General features: G+C 39.1%; 1 protein-coding gene across 1 annotated transcript in view; it reads left to right on the top strand.

The window, feature by feature from the left end:
- Window positions 1-18,122, top strand: part of GRIN2A (glutamate ionotropic receptor NMDA type subunit 2A) — a 617,672-nt gene that overhangs the window by 486,283 nt on the left and 113,267 nt on the right. The window contains exon 7 of the mRNA XM_063430281.1: window positions 9,951-10,076. Coding sequence (XP_063286351.1) covers window positions 9,951-10,076 — 126 coding nt within the window. The remainder of the gene's footprint in view (window positions 1-9,950; window positions 10,077-18,122) is intronic.

Genomic DNA, 18,122 nt, shown 5'->3' on the forward strand with positions numbered 1-18,122 from the left:
TCACAAAGCTTGGCCAGCATGAACTCTAGAATGGTGTTCATAATTTTACATATTCTACCTTTCAATTCCTTGTTTTCTACAGGTTCAGTCTAAGCTAGGTCATCTAGGATTTTTTCCATTTTGTTATTCAGGAGCGTGAATAATGGATTCACGTGATCAAGTTTTGTCTGTAACATACTTGAAAGGTATAAGAGCTTCCACTATCTATGGATATGGATATAGAAATAGAATATGGTGTATACTGCGCCAAAAATCATAGGTACATACACCTGGAGAAGGGAGGGCTGGTAAATACCTCAAAATAATAAAACAGAAAAACAATAATAGTGCAATACAATTTGATAAAGTGCGAGATATTAGCTAAATAGCTGTAGGAAAACCACTCACATTGGATAGAGCTATATAAGAGCTCTGCTGTATTGCGTGTGGATGGTATGATCCCCGTCTAAGGATATAGAATCATAGAGATGGTACTGATCCTCCAAATGCGAGTGCAGATATTGATGATAAATATAAAAGTAGAAGAAAACTCTGATAGTATAGTAAGTACTATAAACTGGGATGTTTAAAAAAAAGTAATGTACTTACAATTTATAGAGCAAGACCTGGTCTAGTTTTCACAGCATGGGTGGTACTATCCCCACCTAAGGATATGGTGGCACCAGGTAGCAAACAGGATATAAAGTGGAATACAAAATAGTTAAAAGTATAAAAATTAACCATTTATTGTAAAAAAACATATATAGCATAAAAAATATGTATAGGTACAAATAAATGTCCAAAAAAGTCCCACTTGACGCATTTCGCCTCTAGAGGCTTCATCAAAATTGAATCGAAAGATTAAAATACCTGAAATTGGGAACTCCTGAGTAACCTGTGTAACTTTAGGTCATCTACCCTCGTGGAAGTAGAAAAACAAACAACATAGCAACCAGAAAGCCATACGATATGAGCATATCATCAAGCTATATTAAAGCTCTGTATAGCCCATAATCATGTGATCCCCTGGGAATACCCTCATATGGAAGCCCAGATTGAATGTTCAAAAATAAAAATTGTAAATACCTGCAGAGAGGGTAGGGGGAAAAAACCTGCAGCCATGGCTATTACTTCAGCCTGTTCACTGGCACTACGATATGCCCGAGCGGCTAAAAAACAAAAGCAAAATACTAGGAGAACAACTACGCCCACCGAGCTCCATTCTATGGAGCCAATCACATGAATGTTAAGGTATCCAGATCTACCATACCTAGCAGAGGGAGTTTCAGCAGCTGCTGCTGAACCTTCACTCTCCTCCTGCAACAGAACAACCTTGTGATGTATGCAGAGATGAATGTTCATCCCTGCGTTTGTCAAATGTCCCAAAACTTTTTCCCTGCTAATCTTCTTGCCGCACAGCCTACCTTTTGCCAGGTGCCCATCTCCCACACTTTTGAAATGTTCCAACACATTCCCTCTGCACTGTAGAGCTGCTTCTGCTTGACGTGAAATGGGGAATCTAATGCTGCTCTGCTCCTTCTCCACTGAAGTGCCGTTGCTACTTCTTATTAATGTGCTTGTTGTACCACTGCCTGTTGAAGTAGTACTATGAGCGAGTGTGACACTGGTTAATGTAAATGCATCCTCTGTCAAAGTAGTACTATTACTACTACCACCATTCTCTTTTTGTATTTCAGGTGATGGAGTCATCACAATAGACTCCTGCTGCTCCTCTTTTTCTTCTGGATCGTAATCCAATTACTAATACTCCAAGTCTATTAGAATTTCTTCAAACACTTTTTTTGGTGGAGGGTGAAAAGGTTACATCAGCAGGTAATGCTGTTACCAGATGGTGCTGTTGACTGACCCTCCTCCTCATGTCTCATAATGGTACTTACTGCTGCTGCTACCTTTCTTCCCTGAATATACATAGTACTAGTACTACTTTGAATGATAGGGCTGCTGCTGGCTTTTGGAGTGCTGAGGGTTCTGTCTACACTGCTCTATGTACTTGTTAGGTACTTGCTGCTACTGCTGCTACTCTCAGTTGCAAACAATCTAGGACTGCATTTTTCTGTAACTGACAACTTGTTCTTCAACTTGTTCTTCAACTTGTTCTACTGATAAAATATTCTGAAACTCTTCTTTGTAGTTTAGAATATAATACAGCAATGCTCATATTAGATGGTGGGCCTGACATTTCTTTCTAAGGTTTTTACTGCTTTGACTGCTGGACCATAGTGCTTCTGCCTGCAGCTGAAATGGTGGATGGTATTGGCTCTGGCTCATCATCTTTTGATGGACCAGTATCACTTACAGCCGTCTTCTTAAACCAACATACTTGGATTTGTTACTTGGAATTGTTTTATTAAACGTTATTAACATTTAAAAGAGATTGGGATGGGAAATGCTTGGATTTCATACACACATCACAACTTAACCCCTTCACGACGGGTGACGGACGAGGTCCGTCATCCAGGGGATACCCTTAACGACGGATGACGGACCTCGTCCGTCACGCGGTAAAATTAACCCCAGATCGCCGCAATCGTGGCGATCGTGGGGTTAATGGTGCTCCGGTCTGCCTCTGCATTAGAGGCAGACCGGGAGCACCGGATCGGGCTGTCCCAGTACATGTGCCCGCTCTGACAGCATGCCAGAGCGGGCACATGTGCTCTGTATACTTACCTTCCGCCTCCCTGCACTTCCGGGTTCAGTGTGAAGTGCAGGGAGACGGATCAGTGCTGATCCTGCCCCCTGGTGGAAAAAAAAAATAAAGTTTATTTAAAATCCCACCCCCCCTTTACCCCCCCCCTTTACCATTTTAATAAAAAATTAACCCCTTCCCTGCCTATTGATCACTGACTACAGGGATTACATTTTAATATGATCTGATTTTTTTTTTAACCCCTGAGGGTTAATTCTTTTTTTTTACCCTCAGGGGTTAAATTTATTTTATTAATTAATTTAAATATTTTAAAATTATAAATTTAGATAGCTGGGGAGGGTGGAAGTTAGTGGGGAATTGGGGGATTTAGTGTTAGGCTAACTAGGGGTTAACGTTAAAAAAAGTTTTAAAATAAGCTTTAAAAAGTTAAAAAAATAAGTTAAAAAAAGTTTTAATAACGTTTAAGTAAAAAATAAAAAATAAAAATAAACCCTTTACCCAGTCCAAATAAAAATTAACCCCTTCCCTGCCAGTCTATCACTACCTACAGTGATCAAAATACAGATCACAGTATTATACTGTGATCTAATTTTTTTTTTAACCCCTGACGATTAACTTTTATTTATTTTTTAACCCTCAGGGGTTAAATTAATTTAATTAACTAATTTAAATATTGTATAATTAAATATTTTGCTAGCTGGGGTGGGTGGGAGTTATGGGAAAATGGGGAATTTACTGTTAGTGCTGCTTACTGCTAGTTAGGGGTTAACGGTAAAAGAAAAAGCTTAGAAAAATGTTAAATCTGTAAAAAAAAGTTTTACGAAAGTTTAGGAAACTTTAAAAAAATAAATAAGCAAAACAAAAGTTGAAAAAATAGTTTTAAAAAGTAAAAAAGTTTTAAAAAGTTAAAAAATTAATTTAATAACGCTCATTACCACTACACCTGGTACAAGCTAGCGGAAAAATGATCCCACGCTAAGGTTCAAAATATGCCTTTTGAAATACCCTGGGATGTCTTCTTTAAGAAATGGTATGGCTTTATGGGGTATTTGGATTATATAGCCTGGTAAAATACTCTAAAATGGGACATGGGCACAGCGTAAAAATTTAAAGTTTGAAAAAAAATGGAATGGCTGTGTCCCAAATGTGCCCCTCCGATGTCCACATATACCTGGCAAAGGTACATACGGGGGTATTTTTATACTCAGCTGACATAGCTGAGCAACATATGAAGTATTATACAGTCGTAGCACACATAAGGTTTGCAAAATATACTGTGCAAACTCACTTTGTGTGTCAAAAAGGCAGAAAAAATGCTCATTACCACTACACCTGGTACAAGCTAGCGGAAAAATGATCCCACGCTAAGGTTCAAAATATGCCTTTTGAAATACCCTGGGGTGTCTACTTTAAGAAATGGTAGGCCTTTGTGGGGTAGTTTGAATTCAAAACTTACGAAGATGCTTGGAAATTGCACATAGGCCCAGCGTCAAAATTCAAAGTTCTGTAAAAACTGATATGGCTTGGTCTCCAATATGCCACTGTAGCTTCACAAAATAGTGCCAAAGACATTCATTGGGGATGTCTTTTTACTCAGAAGACTTAGCTGAGCCTAATTTGGAGGTTTTGAACTTAGTGGCACATATGAAATATACAAAATGCCCAGCAAAAATGCAATCCGTATGTAAAAAATGCACAACATTATTTTTTACCACATACTTTGGCATGTAATGGTAAAAAAATGGGGGCATGTTAAGGCACAGTATGCACCTTATGAGATACCCTGGAGTGTCTACTTTTACAAATGGTAGGCCTTTGTGGGGGGTTTTGAACAGTCAAACTGTTATAATACCCCAAATGGAAGCATAGGCTCATTAAATCCGTCTCTCAAAATTCTACTGTGAATACTAAAAAGGACAGGTCTCCTGTATGGCACTGTAGCTTCACGAAATAGTGCCATAGACATACAATGGGGGTGTCCTTTTACTCAGAAGACTTAGCTGAGCATAATTTGGGGGGTTTGAACTTAGTGGCACATATGAAATATACAAAATGCCCAGCAAAAATGCAATCCGTATGTAAAAAATGCACAAAATTATTTTTTACCACATACTTTGGCATGTAATGGTAAAAAAATGGAGGCATGTTAAGGCACAATATGCACCTTATGAGATACCGTGGAGTGTCTACTTTTACAAATGGTAGGCCTTTGTGGGGGTTTTTGAACAGTCAAACTGTTATAATACCCCAAATGGAAGCATAGGCTCATTAAATCCGTCTCTCAAAATTCTACTGTGAATACTAAAAAGGACAGGTCTCCTGTATGGCACTGTAGCTTCACGAAATAGTGCCATAGACATACAATGGGGGTGTCCTTTTACTCAGAAGACTTAGCTGAGCATAATTTGGGGGGTTTGAACTTAGTGGCACATATGAAATATACAAAATGCCCAGCAAAAATGCAATCCGTATGTAAAAAATGCACAAAATTATTTTTTACCACATACTTTGGCATGTAATGGTAAAAAAATGGGGGCATGTTAAGGCACAATATGCACCTTATGAGATACCGTGGAGTGTCTACTTTTACAAATGGTAGGCCTTTGTGGGGGTTTTTGAACAGTCAAACTGTTATAATACCCCAAATGGAAGCATAGGCTCATTAAATCCGTCTCTCAAAATTCTACTGTGAATACTGAAAAGGACAGGTCTCCTATATGGCACTGTAGCTTCACGAAATAGTGCCAAAGACATACAATGGGGGTACCGTTGTACTCAGCAGAAGTAACTGAACACATAATAAAACTTTGTACAGGAATAGCACACACCAACTTTACAAAATACACATGAGAAGTTCTTTGTTATACGTTTGTGTGCGAAAACCCCCAAAAAACACAATTTTACTCCAATATTTAGCAGAGGTTGGCGGTAAAATGGCTACGTAGAAAGTGTCAAAACAACCTTAGGTAAATAGCCTGTGATGTCTACTTTATATAAATATATACTTTTGTGTGGCAATTTTGTTTTATTTTATGGCTATTAGGCTTACAAGACAAATATACCAAATTCTAAAATCGCTCCACATTAAAATTTTATTTTACTCCTTGTGCTTTGTGACCTGTAACTACCAAAAAAAACTTAAAATCCCAGACACATTATATATTCTGTAAATCAGAACAAATAAATGAATTTATTTTTAATTACTTTCCTTAACCTGCACTAATTATGCACACATTATGATTGCAAAAACTGTAAAAAAAAAACCAATATTTTTCTTTTTTTTGCATTTTTCTGTATTTTTTTTATAATAAGTAAGCATTTATATATATATATATATATATATATATATATATATATGTTATATCAAATTAAAGCCCTTTCTGTCCTTTAAAAAACAGTATATAATATGTGTCGGTGCAATAAATGAGAGAGATGCAAATTGCAGTTGAACGCAAACAGCAAGAAAATGCAAAAATTGCTTGTGTCATTAAGCGTAAGTCAAGCTTCTGAAGCTCTGTCCTTAAGGGGTTAAACAGAAAGAAAACAAAGGTGCATTAAATAAACTGGAATATACTTTCAGCATAGTATTTTTTTGCAAAAAAAAAACGTTTTGTAAATTTTTTTATATTTATTATTTATTTTACTTATTATTTTTACTTTTTTATGTCACTGTAAAACAGATACAAATCTGCTTTGCTTTATAAGTCTAAGTACCCTAAACTGATACTACCATCCTTGGTAGTTTCCCTTCCTTATCTTCAGCAATAAAACATGGGCAAAAAATAAAATATTAACTGTCAAAATGTTGTTAAATGGTGAGAAAATCTGCAGTGTTTAAAACTACTGAAAAGATTTGTTCTCTCTATTATTGCACACTGCAAGGAACAGAATACAATCCAACGCTGCTAGTTCACTGTCTGAGTGTTCCAGCAACAAGATATAAAAAAATAACAGTCCTATTTACAGAATTTTAAAGTCATCCCTTTAAATGTAAAGATTAGTCTAATTTCGCAGAGACTTGACATGGATTGGCTGGTGAAACACTTAATCAATATCAAATAGCACTGCATCATGATTGGTCATTGATTGTGGTCACATGATTGGTCAGAAAGTGCTCAAAAGATGTAGTTGCTGCACTGAAATTGGCTGCAGCATCCAACTAACAATTAACAAATTAATGAATTACATCAAATGATATTGACAGTTTCATTCAGTCGTTTACTATATGGTGATTCTGTAATTTTTTTTATTTGCGTGAAGTGACTGAAAACCTAAATTCTTAGTTATTTTGCCATTCGTTTAAACATAAATAAACACATGTCAAGAATTTACAGAATCTCGGACAATCCTCAGTTATTAGGTAGTTAATAAAGTAAAAAAAAATGTAAACAGAATCCTACCACTAGATGGTATTCCACTGGTAATGTACTTTGTACAGAAATAACCAATCCGCTAGTTTTTGATCTTCGAAGATTCTTTTATATCAATGTATTCAGGATTAAATATACTAGCAACAATGTCAATTTTGTTTAACTTTAGTATATGAAGACATCACTAGATGTGTGGAGTGGGCATTGCAAAGGATGTGATCTAGTTGGATTTTATTAAGTTGTTGTTCCCCACAAGAAGTAACTGTACAAAGTGGTTAAAATACAGAGTGCAAAGAGTTGCTAATAGACAATATTCAAGTTTAGTGAGATAGGAAAGTGGCACACCTCGGGTTCCTTCCTGGGTCAACTTTCTTTAATTATTTTATTATGATTTAGAAATTATGTTAACTGCCTCCTAAATCTGTGTTGGCCAGCTACGGAGTGCTACTGCTCCCTCTTTGGGCTTCACTCTATTAGCGATAGCCCTGCATGTACTGACAAGAAAAATCCTTTGATCTCCTTTGTACTCCTTGGTTTTATTTTACACGATTGGCAATAATATGTCTGAAAGCAAAATATGCTTAGAAGTAAACTACTTAATCAAGGGCAGACTGAACACTCAGACAGTCTGCGTCAGTGGGCCGATTGGAGTGATCAGGAGATAAATTCAACTAGCCTAGCATCATTGTTCCTGCGGTATAAAGGGTCCCACGTTATGGTTTACCATTTTCTCATCTGCTTCTGCAGCATATCCCTCTGCTTTCTCAATCCCCTTCATGCAAGGGAGATGAAAATATCTTGTCCCAGTGCCAATACAGTGTGAGGAGAGATGGGGATAGGATTCTCGGGATGAAAATATAACTTTGCCTCTTTTTAAAATCAGTGGAAACACCACACTTTTAATATGTCATGCAATTGTGGACACCTGTTCTAAAGAAGAATATTCTAGTACTAGAAAAAGGCTGGTTACAAAATTAATAAGGGAAATTGAAGATCTTAGTTATAAAGCAAGGCTAACAAATTTAAATCTGTTTATTTCATTAAAAAAACAAAACATCTTAGAGGGGATATGATATAAATATACAAATATACTGGGCTCCAATACAAAACATTGTCTGGAAATCTATTCTTAAACAGCACTATGCATAGGTCACAAGGTCAATCATTTAGACTTCAAGAAGGGAGATTTAGTCTAAGACAAAGAAAATGGTTCTTTGCACTAAGAACAATAAAGATGTAGAATTATCTGCCTGAGAGGTGGTTTTATCAGAGTCTGTACAGATGTTTAAACAGTAACAGGGGGAATTCTTGCCAAAACATAATATTCAGGGGTATAATTTTGAATATGTTGTGGTTCAGACTTTCGATCCAAGGAGAGACCTGACTGTCATTCTGGTTTCAATAAGGATTGTTGGAAAACTGGAAAGAGCTTCAAACTGGCTTTTTTTAAACCCAATATAACTATGCTACTTTCATAGCGCTACTTCCTCAATACTGAGCCTGCATGGGATGTGCTGCAATAATGTATGTGCAGAGACCAAGAGGAGCCAGCAGCATGCCAGCCAGTCTCACACTGCTATGGCAAGGATAATGAAAGATGTTGGATGGATAAACAAGTAAATTGGTAGAGACTGTTGGGTGGTTTAGAAGTAGAGTCAAGAGGGTGGGATAGTGGGGATATGGGAAAGAAGGCAAGACATGAGTTGAAGTAGAATAAAGGGATAGACAAAAATAGTGAGTGGAATAGAGAGGTGGACATGTGACAGTGACATACAGGTAGAGACATATCACACAATCCACACTAAAATACCATTATTTTCACACACACATCAACACTCTGCATGTAGACAAATTGGCATAAAACACAAATATTTATATATATATATATATATATATATATATATATATATTCTCTTACACATATATTCCTGCATTTACAAATACATTGACACTACACTATACATACAATATTGAGTTTACAAGCCTTAACACTGTACACAAATATACTCGTTCATTTAGACACACATTGTGAAGTTGTTCAAAAATATGCATTTACAAACTCGCACTACTCACAATGACATTCTTGTTTTTACACAAACACATACAGTATTGATCTGACAAGCATTCCATGTTTTCTGACAAAATAGCTGAACAGGAAAAATGCTATAACCCAGCTTGTTTTCCAATTCATTGTTTTAGGTAAAAAAAAAATTAATTCTATGCCAATTCTCATTTATGTGTTGCATAATGTACAACTGCAGAGTACTAAAGATTTATTGTAGTGAAATGAAAACAGAATCACGTGATTCCAGTTAAAATAGTAAAATAGCAAAACAAATATAACTACTTATAGTTGAGGTGAATTTTTTTGGCCATTTTGGCCTATATTGTGCCATTTTACTTTCAATTTAGTAAATTTACCTGTTTAGTTCATACACACGTATACATTTGTTCAAGTTTAAAATGGATGTGACATGGCTCCAGGGTATTTGTTTGTCTGGGGGGCCCAGACTTCCAAATGTGAAGATTATTTTCACATATGTTTCCTTCCAGTAGTAAATTGACATGATTACCGTATGTATAAGAATTAAAGATTTTTTTATTGTATAGACAAAATTGCCTAACTATGTTCTTATCTGTATACCAAGGATCACCGTGTATTTCTATTATTGCTTTGAAAGTTAATTAAAAGGAAAACAAAAAAGGGGAGAAAGAAAGAAGAGGTTATATGTAATGATTTTTTTTGCTAATATATTAGAGGTAAATATGTCACCAAAACTTAATGATGGATACACCAAAACTGCTTCATTTAGCTTAAGTTGTGACTATAGTGTCATCTGGTATGTGACAGTTAAAGGACTTGTATCAATAATGCTTAAAAAGCTAAACGTGCTCATTCATATGTTTTCTTTTATTCTTTCATTTTTTTTCAGAACCATTTAGTGCTTCGGTTTGGGTCATGATGTTTGTAATGCTTCTGATTGTATCGGCTGTGGCTGTTTTTATATTTGAATACTTTAGTCCTGTAGGATATAACAGGAACCTAGCAAAAGGGAAAGGTAAGAATTCATATTTTTTTCCCCCCAAAAAAATATATATGCAAGTTAATGGATTCAAGCTTTTGATGTATTATGTGATCTCAACAGTCAAACACTTTTATAAATATGTAATGCTGAGGATGTTGAATTATTTAATCATTACATTTATTGTATAATGGAATTTGGATAGTCTCTGCAAACACTGTTATAACAAGGTGTTCAGACAGGTTTTTGATTAATTAATGCATCTATTTTCGGGATTACTGTGACCATATTGTGCAGGGAGGTATGCAGGGCAGCAGAGATAGCAAATCTCAATGGTCATGTATTGTTAGAAAGGAAAAATGTCAAGCAGTTATAGGCTGACTCTGATAAAACATGACAAGATAGATGGTATATATATAGAAAATAAACTAGAGCTTAAATTAGTAGACTCTGGTAAGTACTGAGATCAGGCACTCAAATAGTCCATATAGCAGTGTGCATTGGCAGAACTTGCAGGGTCACAAAGGTTGTGCAAGCAGGGCAGCTGCAGGCAGCTTACATTACTTAGTTTGCTCACTTGCTGCTGCCCTGCATAGAGTCCAGCACCAACTCTACGCCTCATCCAGGTCCCTGCTGGTCCAGTGGTGATATGTAAATGGGCTGCATCCCTTCCGGTAACCCTCCATCTATTCTGCCACACAAGGGATAGAGGCAGGCTCCTTTGGAGCCAAACACACCAGCGTTTGGGGGAAGGCAGTTAAAATGTGTACTACAAGACCACAGGCGAGAGAGCTGGATTAAAATATAGGTTCAGTGTGTTTGCATTTGTGTGTTTGCACTTTTCGGTTCAGTTCGGCATTCCGAAATTCGGGACTTCGGCAATTCAGCACTTCGGCAACTTCGGCACTTCGGAAATTCGGTAATTTCGGCAATTCGTCACTTCGGAAATTCGGCACTTCAGAACTTCGGCAACTTCGGCAACTTTGGGACTTCGGAATTTCGGAACGCCTCTTGCAGTGCTTGGTAGATAACTCCCTAATTCCCACGGTATTAGGGAGTTATCTACCAAAAGGCTGAAATACCTAAATTGGTCTTTCAGCCAAATTTACTAATACTAAGTAAAACTTACTTAGTATTAGTAAATTGTGCCCCTACTAGCTATACCGCGAGTATTGCCCGGCTATTGCCCGGCCCCCACTCCTGAGCGGCGGGTGGGGGCCCTAAAGTAAAATAATGGGGGGACCTATTTTCCTCCCCCGCAGCCCCCACCCCTGAGTGGTGGGTGGGGGCCCTAAAGTAAAATAACGGGAGGGGGACCTATTGTCTTCCCCCTGGCACCCACCCTTGAGTGGTGGGTGGGGGCCCTAAATTAGAATGGGGGAGACCTAATGTCCTCCCCCTGACCCCCACCCCTGAGCAGTGGGTGGGGGCCCTAAAAAACAATTGGGGGGACCTAATGTCCTCCCCCCTGGCCCCCACCCCTGAGCGGTGGGTGGGGGCCCTAAATTAGAATGGGGGGACCTAATGTCCTCCCCCCTGGCCCCCACCCCTGAGCGGTGGGTGGGGGCCCTAAATTGGAATGGGGGGACCTAATGTCCTCCCCCTGGCCCCCACCCCTGAGCGGTGGGTGGGGGCCCTAAATTAGAATGTGGGGGGGACCTATTGTCCTCTCCCCCTGGCCCACACCCCTGAGCGGTGGGTGGGGGCCCTCAATACTAATTAGGGGGGACACACCTAATGTTCTCCTCCCTGGCCCCACCCCTGAGCGGTTAGTGGGGGCCCTAAATTAGAATGGGGGACCTAATGTCCTCCCCCTGGCCCCCACCCCTGAGCGGTGGGTGGGGGCCCTAAAAACTAATTAGGGCGGACCTAATGTCCTCCCCCTGGCCCCCACCCCTGAGCAGTGGGTGGGGGCCCTAAATTAGAATGAGGGGGGGATCTAATGTCCTCTACCCCTGGCCCCCACCCCTGAGCAATGGGTGGGGCCCTAAATACTAATTAGGGGACACACACCTAATGTTCTCCTCCCTGGCCCCCACCCCTGAGTGGTGGGTGGGGGCCTAAATTAGAATGAGGGGGGAGGACCTAATGTCCTCCCCCCTGACCCACACCCCTGAACGGTGGGTGGGGGCCCTAAAATACTAATTAGGGGGGACCTAATGTTCTCCTCCCTGGCCCCCACCCCTGAGCGGTGGTTGGGGGCCCTAAATAAAAAAATAAAATAACCCCCCCTCCCCCAGGTGACTGGGGGAGGGGGGGGGAAATAGTTACTTGCACACTATTCTAAATCCCTATGCATATTTAAATAACTGAAGGTTTTTAGTATTACTCCAATGGCCATTAGATTTTAAGCTTACCTGCCACGTCAAGGCATACCTCTTAGGTGAATCCTACACCAACAATTTACCATGCTTTCTTTAGCTTCAGGTAAAAATAATCTTTAATGAGACAGGGAGGGGAATTTTTCTAAACTTCTACATACTTAATAACCCTTAATAGGGAACACATGGGGTGTAACATAGCTGTGTGATACAAAAGTAAATACAAATAGGAGGCGTGGCTAACCGCCGAGCAAGATGGCCGCTTAAATCTGTGCTCTGGTGTCTGGGCTTCAACAACGGCAAAATTAGGAGACTTATCCACTATAATTGCACACCTAACCGCAAGTATGTCGCAGGGTAAGGGAATGAGGAACACGCCAAGGCTGAAAATCTTAACTTCTTCGGCCAAAAACCTACTCCTATGGCCCTGGCTGTGCAGGCCACGCCGCAAGATGGCGGTGCCCTCTAAGAAGATAGTAACCTCGCTTCGTAAGCGAACAGTCCTATTGTGGACAGACACCTAACTACAACATACTTACAGGAGGTGCTGGACTCCCTGTCTGCTAAACTAATCTCCTCGTGGTCTTCACATGACACACTGCGCAAAGACATCCAAGAGCTGTGATCGCGGACATCCCATAACGAAAGCAAGGTGGCTGAATTCGCCTCAGCCCATAATTATTTGGCTGATCATGTCCAACGGCTGGAGCAACAACTTACCTCCATGAATTCTAAAATGATGGACACTGAGGATCGAAACAACTTGCGGCTGAGAGGCAACCCGGAGTCTGTTGAGGCAACGGAGCTACCTACTTACGTCCACGGCTTGCTTAAAGTGCTTGTGCCTGAAGTGCCTACCAACATGATGCTGCTGGACCGGGTACATCGAGTGCCTAAGCCGACACACCTGGCTGCAATGATCCCGCGAGATGTCCTATTGCGAGCCCACTACTATCATGTGAAGGAAATCATATTGAGAAACAACCACACGAGGGGAGATCTACCGGCCGACTATGCTTCACTCAAGATTTTTACAGATCTTTCCACTGCCACACTGCGGAGGCGCTGCTCCTTCCACCAGATCATCAACACCCTCAAGAGCAACAATATTAGGTAGCAATGGGGATACACAAATAAGATCCTGGCCATAAGAAACGGAACCATCATGGCCCTGCAAACTCCAGATGAAGGTTTGGCTGTCTTGGGAAAGTGGGGACTCCGCCTACCACAAATCCCAGCGCAAGACACCAGCTCCACTTGGAATGGTCTGGAATTTAAATGTTAGAATTTAAATGCAGGGGTGTGTGTAGTGTTGGTGTTTGAATGCAAGATTTCTTACGTGATAGTGTATAAATGCATGGGGGGTGTTTGTCTGTAATTTTGGCATGTGAATACATGGGTGTGTTTGTGTGTTTTTGGTTTTTATTGTATGTATTGCGGCTATTGTGTACTTACTATGGTGATGGCTGCTGCCCAGGAGTAGTGGGAGTCTGAGCGCAGGACTTATTTTAGTGTATTTGTATTTACTTTTTTTTATTATGAATTTTGTTCATTCACAGTTGTATATATTAGTACAAATAAACATTGTACATTTGACTATATAACATTTCAATCATCGTTACAACAATCATGTTTGGTACATTTATACAGCGTGATTCACAGCTTGTAGACATCAGTTACAATGTTTACAAGCTGTGAATCACGCTGTATAAATGTACCAAACATGATTGGACATGTAGACATCATGTGAACGATTTTCTCTTACAACAGAGAAAAAGAGAATTAGGAAAAGTAAGGAGTGAAGAGAGGATGGGGAGGCGATTAAGGGAGAGAGTATACTTAACCAAGCTCTTTCATTATACAGTGTTGTGTAGTCGCATCTCTCAGAGCTCGTAAGAGTGACAGACGTTGAGCAGCAGTGGCTCTCTTGCGATGTGATGCTTGGCTAAGGAATAAGCCCCGCACAACCGTTTTATGTGTCAACCATTGTGTGAAGGCGGAGGTGTCTGCAGTAGTGTTAGTAGCAAAATATGCCTGTATCTCAACGTCTATGTTCCCCTTAAACTGTTCGTCATATAATAACGTATCATTGAGTTTCCAAGGTGGGCGCCACCTTGTAGGGAATTCCGCAGTGATGGTACGTAAGACCGGGACATGGTCCAATCATACTATGTCACCTATGGTGCAGTGAATCACTCTGCAAAGTATAGGGGCAGAGGTGAGCACATAATCAATGCGAGAGTAGGTTTTGTGTGCTGAAGAGTGGTGCGAGTAGAAGGGTCAGAAGGGTGAAGGGTTCTCCACACATTGTATAATTGGAATTCAGTGATAAGTTTAGCTATGAATTGAGACTGTGTTTTAAGGCTATTGTTTCTGACTTTAGAAGAAGAATCTAGATTGTGGTCTAGTATATGATTCAGATCTCCACAGATGATTATCTGGTCAGTGTGGGGCTTCCCTATTTTGTTTAAGACTTTATGGACAAAGTTCCTTTGGTTGGTATCAGGACTGTACACATTCGCTATTAGGTATTCTATGTCGTTGATTTTACATGTGAGTATTATATACCTGCCTTGACTATAAACTTTGATCTTAAGTAATTTGAATGATAGAGACTTGTGGAGAAGGATGGATACCCCCCTCGACTTGGATGTATGTGCAGCGTGGTATTGTATAGGATAATCTCTGGTACCAAAGGATGGGATTTTGAGTTTAACAAAGTGTGCTTCTTGAACGCATAGGATGTGAGCTTTGATCTGTTTGGCCTCGTCCATAAGCATTCTACGCTTATGTGGGGTGTTTAATTCCCATATGTTGTGCGAGTAAAGTTTCATAGTTTGGTGGCATACAGGGAATGCTTATGTGTTCCTATATTCTCATGAACTATGAGGCCAATGTACCAAGATGGAAGTCAGGAATGTGGATGTGGATGTGGATAAGTCCAGCTATATCCACATCTTGTGGTGGGATCAAGTGTAACTGCAACTCTGAATACCATAGTTGTTTAAATGATGAGAAAGTGAGGGGTTATCCAGGAGGGAAAAAGCACAGGCGTTAGTGTGAGTAAAGGAAGAAAACCAACAAATAAAGAAAGTAATAATAAGTCCCCAGGGGGGGGGAGAGGGGAGTGGTGCAGTCCATGTGCACTGTGGGGGAATGCAGGACCGGTATGTCCTAGTGTGGTGGCTAGTCAAGCTTTGGGGTAAACTATCTGTATGGAGAGCTAAAGTGCTCATAACTTTTGCAACATAAGTTAGTAACTTTTTGCTGTTTTAGTTTTAGTAAGTACACAATAGCCGCAATACATACAATAAAAACCAAAACCACACAAACACACCCCTGTATTCACATGCCAAAATTACAGACAAACACCCCCCATGCATTTATACACTATCACGTAAGAAATCTTGCATTCAAACACTATGCAAGAAACACTACACACACCCCTGCATTTAAATTCTAACACTACACACAAACATCAGCATTATACACAAATACAAACATTCACACAAGTAAACTCCATAGAAAAACATGCCTAGATTCACAGATACTGCATGAAAATAGAACCCTGTGAGACTAGGTAAATTGCAGATCCACAGCTGGCAAAACATAATTTGTAAGGCAGCTGGGGGACGACCTATTGGTCACCTCTGCTCTATAGCAGATGTAGGGCTCTTAACAGATTTTTGCACCGGGCCCTGAGGTTTCTAGTTACGCTCCTGTCAGTGTGTATGTCTGGACAGGATTGTAGAATTAGTTTCTAAACTATTGAGGCGTTAGCAGAAATAGAATACACTAAAAGACTGATGGTTTTAATGATTCTGCTGGTGAGTAACTCTCAAATTGGAGGTAGCCTCACAAGGACTCACAAGGAATTTTATAGCTAGGACTGATTTCCATTTATTATAATAATAATAATAATAATAATAATAATATCTAAGCACTAGATTACTTTGCCTTTTAATCTAAAGAGAATCTTAATATATTATAATTTTGAGATCCAGATAACCAAAATGTATTTTAGATTCAAAAAAATCAAAAGCCAAAAATATGCTTTTATGAAATTCCTATCAGCTATATGCATACTCTTATGTGATAGCTTTATTGAATGTAATTTTTATAATTTTTGTATTTTCCCCTTACTTTGTGTTCCAGTGGGGCAATAAGGTAAATGTCTACTAATAGTCTGGGGACACACTTTTGTCATGTTTCACGTGAAGTATCATTTGATACCTAAAGGGAATCCAGAATCCCAAAGGGGGTCCAGAATCTTGTACAGTGGTTTTAAAATGTATTATAATTATTTTTGATTGCTTTCTCTTAATCTCTAAATAAGTCCTTTATAAGTGTAAGACCTCTTAAAATAATGACAACAAGCTTACTATGCTAAAACTTTGAAACTTAGTCTAGGGGTTTATTCACTAACATATTAAATTTCAAAAAGCATAAAGAAAATCACATTCCATCAATTCCCTCCTTTGTTCACAAAGTATACAGCATAAGTACAGAGAAAAATACCTGGGTATGTTGCCATACCTCCAAAATTGACTGGCTTGTCCAGTAATCTAGGGTCAGGGAAAAAAAGAAAACAATTTGGAACACTGGAAACCAGGAAAAAAAACAAAGAATTTGGAAATCTGAGTGGGGGCCACGACCGTGCAAGTCCTGCTCCTCCTTTACAGAACAGCTGTCATCTTATGCGTAGGGATAGGTATTGTCCATCAGAATCCATGGCTGAGGATTTAGCCTTTCTCCTAATTGCAATACACAAACACTTAAATACAGAGATAAATACAGCACAAGCAAGCAAAACACAACTACTATAAAAGTCCAGTCAAACCTGTCAAAGAATCCCTAGTCTTGTTTTATGTCTGTCAACACCCTCCTTATGTCATCTAGGTATTTATGAATGGGATTTGAATGATAAATAAGATTAAAACAGCACATCCCTTCTAAATTTTCACACATATTATTATTCTCCTCACCAATCCTCCCAACCAGTCACCTATTCTGAAAGTCCAATCAAATCCATAAAAAAGATGCAACCAGGTGGGAGGTGATCTCGGCTGCATATTAAATATTTTCTTTGTACACTCCGCATACACCAAAACACACATTCTACATCCATCCCAGGGTTCCGCTTACACTTCCTCTCTCTCTCCGGCTAACTCTGCAAAAATAAAAAAATAAGTATTTTCAAAAATATATAACATTTTTTAATCAGTTTGTACAGCATAAGTTATTTTCGATAAAATGGCTGATAGTAGCAAGACGGCTGACAATAAGTCAATGTTCACATAGTTTTTAGTATTTAGTATAAGGTTTCACATAGTTATTAGTATTTCCATTTGTTGCTGGATTTTCACCACAATGTTCTTGCACCACCCCAATTGTCGAGAGGATTATTTAAAAACTTGCGGCATTAGACATCAGTTCACTTTCCAGGTACTTGTGTGCAAAGTTTATGTCCTCGTAAGTAAACATCTCAGTTTCTTCGGCCTGCATGTGTTTTGGTCATCATTGCAAATAGTTAATAGGTCAGCCAGAGAGAGATTGGTGAGCAGTTCCCAATGATAAGGTAGCACAAACACTCCAAACCGGTCTCTACAATCCTAAAATTGCATCAATGCAAGAACATAAAAACATCTAACTATAAGAATATTGAGACATTCTCTACACTATTTAAACTATATGAAAATGAACTCAAAATTACCTGATACGTTTTTTAATTGCTTTGAATCCTTACAGTTAATAATTAACA

Source organism: Pelobates fuscus, chromosome 8 (genome assembly GCF_036172605.1).
Source record: "Pelobates fuscus isolate aPelFus1 chromosome 8, aPelFus1.pri, whole genome shotgun sequence".
In the NCBI taxonomy this organism is placed as follows: Eukaryota; Metazoa; Chordata; class Amphibia; order Anura; family Pelobatidae; genus Pelobates; species Pelobates fuscus.